This window comes from Papilio machaon, chromosome 1 (assembly GCF_912999745.1).
Source record: "Papilio machaon chromosome 1, ilPapMach1.1, whole genome shotgun sequence".
NCBI lineage: Eukaryota > Metazoa > Arthropoda > Insecta > Lepidoptera > Papilionidae > Papilio > Papilio machaon.
Genome location: NC_059986.1, coordinates 9,947,657 through 9,959,255, shown reverse-complemented (window position 1 = coordinate 9,959,255; position 11,599 = coordinate 9,947,657). Strand labels below are relative to the sequence as shown.

At 41.1% G+C, this 11,599-nt stretch overlaps 1 protein-coding gene across 1 annotated transcript; it reads left to right on the top strand.

Moving 5' to 3' along the window:
• LOC106719235 (cilia- and flagella-associated protein 43) lies at positions 1-10,271 on the top strand. Its single transcript, XM_045684431.1, has 31 exons — positions 1-70; positions 346-509; positions 593-691; positions 782-944; positions 1,092-1,302; positions 2,156-2,284; positions 2,538-2,722; positions 2,911-3,013; positions 3,282-3,533; positions 3,732-3,867; positions 3,979-4,142; positions 4,227-4,380; positions 4,459-4,707; positions 4,889-5,100; positions 5,239-5,385; positions 5,512-5,666; positions 5,841-6,084; positions 6,185-6,305; positions 6,404-6,522; positions 6,607-6,774; positions 7,053-7,226; positions 7,378-7,505; positions 7,651-7,845; positions 7,951-8,076; positions 8,156-8,261; positions 8,336-8,494; positions 8,612-8,725; positions 8,840-8,983; positions 9,256-9,408; positions 9,917-10,053; positions 10,130-10,271. Exons 1-31 carry the CDS (start codon positions 15-17, stop codon positions 10,269-10,271), a joined length of 4,809 nt encoding a protein of 1,602 aa, XP_045540387.1. The 5' UTR covers positions 1-14.
• Positions 10,272-11,599: the final 1,328 nt, after the last annotated feature.

The following is an 11,599-nucleotide window of genomic DNA, read 5'->3' as shown; positions in this document are numbered from 1 at the left end:
AAACCCTGAGAAAAATGGATACAGCTTCTGAAGAAAATCTAGCTCAAAGAATAAATAATACAAAAGTGAGGTATAGTAAAGCAAACTCCAAATACAATTTAGGGAGTGCAGGGCGCAGTGGTGCCGATCCTGGAGGGCGCAAGCCAATGGCCGTGTTACTGATTTTCTCTGATTTCAGCGCCCAATATGATTAAGACTGCCCTGGCTTAGACCAGTATCAATAGTTAATTAATATAATATACAAAATACGTTTAGGAACATTGTAAAGACTCCCAGGAACTTGTGATAGATAGTTTTCGGTATATCTTTACAATCCTATACTAGTTATAATAAGTATAATTTCAGATGGGTAATACCGCAAAGGTTAGACTTTATTACATTTATTGGTAAACAAGTATTAGCGATTGCACACGACATATACATAATATTTTACAACTTTAAAACCAAAAGTGAAATTGTGTATACTGCAAACAACCACATTAACGGTGATGGAGTCGATGTTATTGCAGGTCAGTATTTTAATGATTACACATATTGGCACACTATAAAATGTATTTATAGAATGTTGTTAATTGTATTTAATTTTTTCTAGGACACAGGTCGAACATTTTCGTGTTCGCTGAAAAAGTTAACAACCCGAGGATCTTCGTCTTATCATATCCCAGATTTAACCAACTGGCACTACTTAAAGGTAAAATTAGTGTATACTAAACAATTACTAATTTAATAAATTATTTAAAAATTGGCGGAATTCATTACGAATGAACGTTTTCTTTTCTAGACTTAGACGTGAACAGATACAAGTCGCTTTGCATGATGGAAGGAGACTTGATAGCCACATTCTCTGGTTTCCCCAACTATCTGTTGACGGTGTGGAACTGGCGGACGCAGCAGAGACTAGTGGCTCTTCCTACCGGCGTCATAAGGCGAAAACAAATTTACATGTTCGTATCAAAGCTCTATATAATAAGATATACTTCCACTTCACACCTGTTTTTTGTGTCATTATGGTACCAGGCGGCCCATTTACCAATAAATGTCAAGACTATGATAGAATAGATGATTGTTCCAATATAATCGGTACTGCTCAGGGCAAGTCACACACACATGCTGGTGTGCGAATGTTGGGGTGAGGGTCTGATCGTGTGGGAAGTGGCGCAGTGCTACCGACGCTGCCTGGTGCTGCGCCGCGCCAAAGAGGAGGTTGTTGGCTGGGAGATCTCCGAGCCACCGCTCATCGACGTTTGCTGGACTAGCGATGGACAGCTTTATGCCATAGATAAGGATGCTAATTTGTACATTGTAATTAAATACTTATTTTTCAAATGAAAATTACGTTTATCCATTTATTATACTACATGTATCATATACAGGGTCCTGAAATTCGAGCTTAGTATAAGTACTTACCTGTATAGGAATACTTCAATTTCATCATATCGTATCACTGCACGCTTAATTAATAATTAACAATTTAACTAGTCATAACTGTAATGAAGTAGTTAATATAGGTTTCACTAGATAATTCGCCTTTCAATAATTTATAGTCTCGTGTAATCTGCCAATCTATAAAAAAGACTATGGATTAATGCTCTCTTTGGGAAGAACACACTTTATGATGTACGTGACTTACACTACAGTACTAATTGAAGCAACCCTGATCAATGAGTAGGAAAATTATGACTGTTAGATGTACTTACGTATAGGTCTTAACAATATTATGGGCGCAGTTAAATGTGTAGGTACTTATTTGTGACTGAACTACTCCAAAAAATTGGACCGATATAACTTGTACTCTACGATAGTTAAGTTACTATATAATATCTATCTATATCTATATATATAAAAGAAAGTTGTGTTAGTTACACCATTTATAACTCAAGAACGGCTGAATCGATTTGACTGAAAATTGGTGAGCAGGTAGCTTAGAACCAGGAATAGGACATAGGATAATTTTTACCCCGTTTTCTTTTCTTTTTTTTTTTTTTTTATTCCGCGCGGACGGAGTCGCGGGCAAAAGCTAGTTGTATAATAGTTCTTGTTTTATTACAGTTAAATTATCGTAAATAGTTGACAACTATGATGATTTCTAAAAACCAAAACTTAAAAAAAAAATCTAATTGTTCTTTACGAATTCTACTAACTGTCTCCTTTAAAGGTACTCTCGGACGGCATAGGGATGGTGACGCACCTGGAGTGGTCGGAGAACCTGACAGGCTCCGACAAACCCAGCGTCTGCTCCTTTGGGAATGGCGTCCTCATCTACGGACCCGATCAAAGGCTTCGTGTAAGATCCGACAGTTGCATTGATGTTTCGTATTTGTTCATGAGGTAGAAAATATATAGATTGTTAAGGAACTGCAGCTTTTAAATTTAAATGGCTAGTTCCAGAAGTGTTAATTGCGACCAAGACTATTTCTGAATAAAGAATTAAACATTAGTAAACAGTAGGTAAACTTGCCAGTTAAGCTAAATTACAGCACAATGCAATAAGAAGCGGCGTTCTAAGTAGCAATGCCAGCTATTTGTTATGCCAACAGTTGTTAAAGAAATCTGAGAGCAAATGGAAAGTATCGTGGACGTACGTGACGTCAGAGGGTGTGGTGCGGCTGGTGTCCAACACGAGCAGTGACATGGCCGCCATGTGGACGCAGAGCGGCCGACTCTACCACATCACAGAGGCAGATGACAAAATTGAAGTCGTGCTACATGTTTATAGGCAAAGGTAAAGATCGATCTAGTGATTCGCTGGTTTATCTATACGCTGTTCCAAATTCTAACAAAAGTCGATACTAATTTCAGTGAATATCTGTTCTTTGTATACAACATTTTGAATCTTGAGGTGAAATATTTAACGTAAAATACAAGAGCAAAGACTAGCGCGTAACTTATTCATTCCTATTCCAATTTTAGGAACATTATTAAAATTCAGTTGATCGCGCCAGATAATAAACATCTTGCTACAATGAATGAAACAGGAGAGATTTGTATTTACGAAATACTTACTGGTAATTTGGTAAGTACTGAAGTAAGTATACTACCTTCTCCCGAGACTCCGTCCGCGTAAAATTAAAAAAAAAACTTAATTAGTAGCCTATGTGTTCTTCCAGTCTATGTTCTATATTTATGCCAAATTTCTTGGATTTCCGTTGAGCCGTTCTGGAGATACCTTCTAAAAAATATCTATCCATCTATCCATCCAAACATTTATAACATTAGTAAGATTAAATCGTACTAGCATATCTATTTTAGAGAAGTACCAAACTTATTTTCTTAATTTTTAGATATTAAGAAAAAGTGTGACGGGAAATGACGTTTCGTTTCAAGCCAGTCCCGTGGACCCGCTGATCATTATGTTTGGCGAACTGGGCGTCAACTACGGCATGGGACTGTTCACGTTCACCCCCGAGGCGGGGCTGGAGCGGGTGGGCAGCATGTGCCTCACGCATCAGATAGTGTCGCAGATCGTGTTCTCTCCCACGGGCAGGCACGTCACCGCAGTCGCCGCTTCTGCCGGACATATATTTGTGTTTCAAGTAAAAACACTCATTTTCTATTAAATAGAATTATGCTTAATCCACTTGTATGTGCTATACAAAAAGAGACGGTATTATGATGTTGCGAGTAACTTGAACTTTACAGTCCGAGGTAATTTATCGAGTTGTTCAGAACCTGACCCTTGTAGACGTAACGATTTAGTCTATGAAGAATAATCAGTTAAATGAATTGTCTAGTTGTCGGAGCAGTACAAGCTGACACTGGTGCGGTACACGGAGCTGGGCCGCGGGCTGGCGGACAGCTTCCTCATGAAGGTCGGCGACTCCATGCGCTCCTTCAACCTCGTACTCTTCTCAGACAAGTATGCCATTGGTATGTAATTTAAATGTAGGTATAACTAGCTTTGAGGAGTGAAAAGAACGATTTAAAACTTCACTAGTAAGCGTCAACTTTTATGTGGAATTATTGTATTTAAATTTGTAGGGGAACGTATCATGTGCATCAACGCTGACAATGGCAAGGACAACAAATTCGCGGGCAAAATGCAGGGTCCGTACGCGCAGCTACTGCCTCTGGCGCAGGCGGGCTGCGCGCTCGCCGTGCCGCATCTCACCAACCAGCTGCACGTGCTGCGGCTCTCCGGCGAGGTGAGATGCATTGTACCTGTGTGCCCTAGTACATGAGGGGTCAAGTGCAGATAACAAAACAAACAATTGTTTCGCTGATTGCAGAAAGGCGTTACAGTATCGGTAAAGATGGGCCCGGTATTCGAATCGGGGCATGACCTGAAGCACTGCAGGGGTTACATTAACAGCGCCGCCCTCATCACTTTCAGCTATGATGGTACAGTCATTTTGAGGAAACCGGAAGCTCCCGTCGAATATGGTAAAACTGTTTCTACTTATCTTTTATACGACTAAGTGAAGGGATATTGAAGTTAATATTGACCTTCTCTTTCATCAGAATCAAAGATAATTGTTTCGCACCGCTACGAGAGTGGCGTTCAGCAAGCGGTGGTGGACACAAACCTGGAATACTTGGCACACCTGAGCGGCAACGGCACCGTGGCGGTCACCATGCTCAACGTCCCAGCGCGCCTCTCCGCACCTACTCTCTTCATCGATTACCATCCTATCGAGCTGTTCACGGAGCCGCCTGCAACAGAAATCTTCAAGGATGATGAAAAAATAAATATATTTGATGAGTTTGAGAGTAAGTGTAATGTTAAGAATACAAGGCAAAAATAATGTTGAGAGATATACATATACTGTACTTTACAGATTCTTGGTTGAATACAAAACAAATGTCGGCGAGTTAAAAACCTCGAATAAAAAACAACGATAAGTTTTTCTGCGATTCACTTATAAAGACGTAATTCATACCATCAATGTAGAGAATTACCTGGACATCCAAGAGGAGAAGCGCGTGCACACGGAGGCGATGGACTACAGGCGCGCGCGAGAGGACGTAGTGCGCGCGCTGCAGGCGGTGCAGGAGCGAGCTGTGGCCCTGCTGGAGGAGAACTTGCAGGCACCGCCGCTGCACCGCTTGCCCATCTCCGAGTTCAACCTGCACGCTGAGAACAAGAAGGAGCGCCTCAAGCAGGTCACCACTATGTTGTATAACGCTTTGTTAGTTCTACATTTGAAGCTTTTGCTACCTCTTATGTGATAAGCCACAGCTATAAAACAGCGATAAGTGTTGCCGCTTCATTTGTGTATTTACCTAGTAAGTATCTTGCAGGCAGAAAAAGAACGCGAGGAGATACGATTGCAGACAGAAGCCCGCATCCGCGCTCAGGACAAAGTGACCGCATGGATTAAATCCCAATGCTGGGACTCCATGGCCACGCCGCGTGTCAAGATTTTTGCAGTTTTCAGTCATTATTACGTAAGAATCTCGACATAAAATTATTTTCTTACTTTCCCTCATAATATTCATGGATTTATTCATTAAAGACAGGACTTATGAGAAACATATTTTTAAAAAATAGGTCAAAAATACACTTCAATTTAGGTAGAAAATTACGCGGTGCTGCCGAACCAACGCGAGCAGTGGCCCGAGCTGCAGGTGGTGGAGGCGCTGCGGGCGCTGGAGATGGAGAGCGACCACGAAGTGTTCCGCCCCTGGGAGGAGCCGGCCACGCCCGCACTCGAAATTACATCCACACAGTATGAATTGTTCTTCTCATCAAGTTACTAGGCAAGGCCATAATTCACATGTGGCTTTAGTTTGTCAGTCGATATTATGAAATGAATTTCGATAATAAGTTTACAAAGGAAGTATCAATGACAAAGAAAAGTGTTGGAGATAGTTACTTAAACATATCAAATCCGATCAAAAAGCTTTACTTACATCCGCAGGATCCGCGAGTCGCTGGGTTCAATGCGGTCGATGGCGCACAGCGTGGAGAGCCAGGCGGTGGCGGCGGTGGCGGCGGAGAGCAGCGGCTCTGGCTCTGCGGAGGGTCAGCCTTACGCGCTCTCTGGCACCAACACGCATCTCTTCGTCACCGTGCCGGCCGCCATGCTGCCGCAGACGCTCGCCTACAGCTTCCTGCACATGGACATGCTGCAGCACCTCGCCTTGGTATCGTCTCATATACCTTGAATAAACAGACAAATTTCAAAAGATGTTTCGTTTCAATCATGGACTAGAGACAAAAGGTATGCTATAAATTTGTATACAGCTGAACGCGCAGAATTTGAGGCTTTGGTTCAACCACCAATTCGATGATCTCATGGGTCTCAAAAAGCGGGAAGTGGGACTGGTCCAGGAAAGGAATTCGAGACTCCGGTTTATCATTCAAGGTAACTTTTTTACTTTTCTTCGAGTCTTACTAACGCTCATGATACGAACATTTCTTCTGTATTATTTTTTTAATTTTATGTTTCGAATCGACTTCCAGAATTAAACACATTGTCCGATCTTCGCGGTAGCTTTCATCACCTGACCATCCAGATAACTGATCCCGAGTGGCGACAAGAGGAGCAACCGCATAGGCTTATTAAAGTCGACCCGGAGGAGGTAGGATCACCAAGCCTACCGTCTTCGTTTATAAAAATTAATAAAGCTATTGATATTATATTCCTCATATATGGTGACGTATAGTGCAGTATTCCGCCATACGTGAGCCCGAGCCAGATATTCATCCCGCCGCCGCCGCCCGGCCCGCCCGACGACTTCCGCGAGCGCGCGCTCATCGAGATGATGGACGGCGTACTCGAGAAGCTTTGGCACGAGGAGATAAAGAAGCCCATCCCCAAGCCCCAGTGCATGGTACCTAAGGAGTACTCTTTTTAAATGATTTATAGATAGAAGTTCACACTAAGGGGACTTGCAGAAGTATTACCAATGTAAATAAGACAAAGAATTATGGTCTTCGGATTCTTACTCTTGGGGTCTTGCTCATCTAGTAAATGAGAGAAAGCGTCAGATACTTCCACAAATATTATGTGGTAGATTTTCCCATGTAATCGCTGCTATGTACATTTGGCAGCGCACGTTAGACAATTGCTAACTATGTACTCATACTGCTAACTGAGTACTTGCTGCAGCTGGACAAGGACCCGGAGCACTTCAATGAGGACGACTTGCGGCTGGTATTTGAGTACGAGGCGAAGGTGGCGTTCCGCGAGGAAGAGCGTGACAAGTACCGCAAGATGCTGCACGCCGAGTACGCTAAACTCTCCCAGCTCCTCAACGAGGGCATCGTCAAGTTCAATCATAAGGTAACTGATCTCATCTCAACTCAACTTCAATCATAGAAGCTCATCTGATATCGTCATATGTGTGTTGATTCGATAAAAAAACCTCCCTAAAATGTCATAACCTTATTATTTTTACATATTGCACATTGTAATGCAATATTGAGAGTCACAGGTAAAGGAAATGTGGCTTACTAGACTGAGAATCGACTCAGCTATCGGACAAGAGAATTTAAACCTGATGCGACTGCGGCGAACTAACTTGGATCGAATTGAATTGGCTGAAGAAATAGAAGATATGAGGTAAATTAAGATATTTTTTTTACTTTGTTTTACGATTTAAGTATTTAATAAATAGCGGTCATTTTGCACTAGCGCCACGGTAAATTAAGAATATATGGTATTTATAAACCTACGTTTTTTTTAACTTACCCTATGATTACTAAAGGAGGGACATAGCGCGATACGAGTCGGAGATAGAGATGCTGCAGGGAGAGAGCCAGCAGATCTCTGTGCAGAGCGAGGAATGTACGGCGGCGCACGAGGCGCTGGTGCAGAAGGACCGCCACTTCGACAAGACCTTCAAGAACCATTTCGCTGATCTTTCCCCTATCATTGTAGAACAGTGCTACAAGTTCTATAAGTGAGTATACACGCTAAATATAATTGAAATTTAATGGAAATGTATTCATTTATTTATTTTGTATCGCTGAATATTTTTCTATCTCACACTTTAGTACTTGTTCAGGAAGCGACCTAAGTGGCAGAACCGCGCGGGGTTGAGCGCGAGCGTGCTGCAGGAGCTGGCGGCCGCAGTGCTCGCCGCCACGCGACCTCCGCTGCTGCCTCCCGATGCATTGGATTTCTTACGCGCGTAATAACTTTCCTTTGTAGTAGTAGTCCTAGTGCCAGTTAACTTGAATGTTCGGTTACAAATGATGAGTTTCCTCAAGGTTAGAGCAGCTGGATCTAGTGAGCAACATGCCACCAGTCATGGACGAGAACCTTTGGACCAATATGTGCAAGCTACGCCGCGCCAAGATCGAAAACGAAATGAGGGTATTGAGACAAAGTTTTTTTTCTTCTGTTTTACTTTGAACTAAGAAACTAACTTGAAGCTGTATTATGGTCAGATACGAGCGGCGGTGCAGGAGATGGCGTTAGTGGACAGCACGGCCATGACGTGGGGCAAGGCGGTGCAAGCGCGGCGAGCAGCGCTGACCGCCCTGCACGAGCGCATCGTGCAGCACCGCCACAAGGCGGAACTGCTCTCCAGAAACAAGACCATACAGGTACTGGACTCTGCAGGCTACTCTGCGATGTTTACAGCAGCGTGCGTACAATATTTGTCCAACCTTAAGGGTTTTTTCTATATCTAAATATTTATAGTTACTGCCATTTGTTTGCAGTTGGTGCTGCCTGCCGGGCAAGTTGAGGTGGTCACTACTGGTCATATGGAAGACTTCGATGACGCTGCTCTTATTTTACGCGAGGACATTGAACGCATCAACGAAGTTATTCTTGTAAGTCGTTAAGAAACATTTTCAAAGGATGGATCAAATAATTTACGCCTAAATATAGATTACATAAAAAGTATATACAAATGCTGTAACTAATCGATGTGTTGTTTATTGCAGAAAGTTGGTGAAATGAAGCTGAACATGATGCGGAGGCAGATGGAGTACCGCAAGGGTATCCTCGCAAAGGAGTGGGAACACGCACAGATGAAGATGAAGCTGCGCCACATGGAGCAGGAACTATACTCCTATCAACGTCTTAAGGTGATGCAAAATGGATTTAAATAATTATCGTGTATCAGTAGGTAGACCAAATTCCTATTAATTTCGGGCAAATCCTATTATTCTTTTAATATCTTTTGAGTTTTTTTAGTACTTTTCCAAAAATGTGTCAAAAATGTATAGCTTATCGTAAGTAAGTATTAAATGTTCATTCAGTTACTTATATGCTACAATATCATATGATGTACGATACGAAAACGTCAGGACTTGTTTATATAAAATACTTTAATATTGACTAGCAAATATTTGTGTAGATACCAAAAGAGCTGCAGCTGTACCTGAAGAACAAGGAGCTGGGATGTACAGACGAGCAGCAGTACGTGCGCATGGAGCGCGACATGGAGGCCAGCCGCCGCGCGCTCGACCGCAACCTCACAGAGCTCATCCGCAAGCACGAGGAGATGGAGGTGCTACATCACTACAACTACCTTTGTTATTATAAAACAACGTTTTCATAATAGTTATAGATGAAGAAGAAAAATATAAAGAAATAAACAATAATAGAAAGGAAAAGGAGGCCAAAAAGATAATGGTAGTCGTCAGGACTTAGGACATTTGAACGAATTGACAGGCGTGAAGTGAAAGTTATTCCGCGTTTCGTCTGATGTGTGTGGTAGCGTAGGCCTAAGTTTAGTCCTCTTTCCCATCCCACCCTTTTCTTACAAAGAAAGGAAGGGAAGGGGAAGTAAGATTTGATGGAGAAGGGAATGCAGAGGAAGGGTAAACATTCTCTTTCTGTACGTAACGGAGGAGCCGTCGTAGGCAACGCATCTGCAATTGCGGGTGTCTATGGGCAGCAGTCGCTCCGCTATTTCGGCGAATTTAGGTGGCAGCTCGTTTGTTTGCCACCTTATGGTATAAAAAAGGAGACTAGTCATCAATGTATGTTTGCAAGGAGTTAATTTCAATTTTTAGCTAAAATGCACGGCGTTAACAGCAGACATCGATAAGCTCAATCAAATCATAGCAAAACTAAACCTGAGAGTATCTGAGAAGAGACTCTCCGAAGACCCGCTGCAGCCGATTCGTGTTAGAAAGATTTTCAAGATGAGGTTAGTAACGATTGTATGTACGTCCCTCCTTAATATAATACGACTACAGAATAACTAAGTGGTTGATGTGTATCAGAATGGAGACGCTGGTGGCTCGCAGCCAGCTGGTGCGCGAGGTGCAGGCGCAGCACACGGAGCTGGTTCTGCTGCAGACGGAGCTCGAGTTGCTGCGTCTGCGCACCTACCCCACGCTCGCCACATTCCGCACTATACCCTGAACGGGATGTCGTAGTTGGTATTAATCTTTTATATTTATTTGAATAGTGTTTTTGTTTTATGTAAGCCAACTGTTTATTTTTTCACTTAAAGTTAATTAGATTTTAACTACTTAATTTTAATTTAAAATAAAGTCGTTCAGAAATTTTATACCTTTTTCAATGTACCACATTGTCTTGACCGAACTTCTTAGCTGGGAGAGAAACAACATCGACAAAATAATGACAATAGTAAATTACACCACAAACAATGCGCATACAAAACTTTTATTTAAAGTACCATAAACAAATCTATTGTCGATAAAATATATTGAGCTCAGTACACATCCATAGACGAACAACTTTAACACTAAGACGCGACTTGTCTCTAAATACAAACACTTATAACTTAAGAGCTCCAAAATAACTGCTAATCATTTGCGGACGCGTAAAATATGTGTCCGCGTCTAGTATGTGGGCCTTTAGACATACTTAATATCTCTAAATTGTTAACATAAACACATTAAAAGAAAACGTCAAAGCCCATTTTTTAATATAATTAATAATTCAGTAAATCTATAAAATGTATGAAATGTTGACAAGTACATTAAACTTGATACAGTATACTTATATAAATAAGCACTAATAACTACCTATTAAAAAATAATTTCAATAGAAAATATCAGTCTCGTCAACACGATTGAGTCCGGAGGGTTTGAGTTAATATGTAAACAAAAAACATTATTTAAAAATACAGACAGGCTCTTACACAATATTATGTATTGAAAAGTTTCTTTGTCATGGATTAAAACGAAGTTTTAATACTAGAAAGATAAGAGTAGATATACAATTTTGCCTAAATTAACAGCTAGGATATCGCTTTAACTATAAAGCTGTGTACAGATTCACGCGATAGCCGCGCGAGCGGATCTGTACTCAGACACTAATAAAAACGAGCGAACACGACGCGAACAAACGCTTTAACACACCAATATCAACATTAACTAGCTAGCTAGCTATAAAAACTTCAATTCTATTTTAAAAATACGTCCCCAGTGTTTAGCTCTTCTCTCTAATGTCCTAGATACAAACGCTGAAATCATAAATAGATTTATTTAATTTGTAAAACAACAGCCATTTAAATAAACAAGAAATATAATATTTAATATAATTAATTGGGTAAAATTATCATTGAAGAAGTTTTTTTTTAGCACCGAAATACATAAACTTTAGTACATTTGTATGAAACAGTAATTAATCAAAATAAATCTTAAACATTCTTTTAAAGATAGCATAGAATATATTAAAGGACAGAGGTGAAATACATTTAATGTAACAACATTTTCACGTGA

Bases quoted from the DNA above. Each gene is read 5' to 3' on its own strand.
- LOC106719235 (XM_045684431.1), top strand. From the start codon at position 15: ATGGATACAGCTTCTGAAGAAAATCTAGCTCAAAGAATAAATAATACA. The intron at 71-345 runs GTATAGTAAAGC...GTATAATTTCAG, and splicing joins ATAAATAATACAAAAGTGAG to ATGGGTAATACCGCAAAGGT. The intron at 692-781 runs GTAAAATTAGTG...TTTCTTTTCTAG, and splicing joins CCAACTGGCACTACTTAAAG to ACTTAGACGTGAACAGATAC.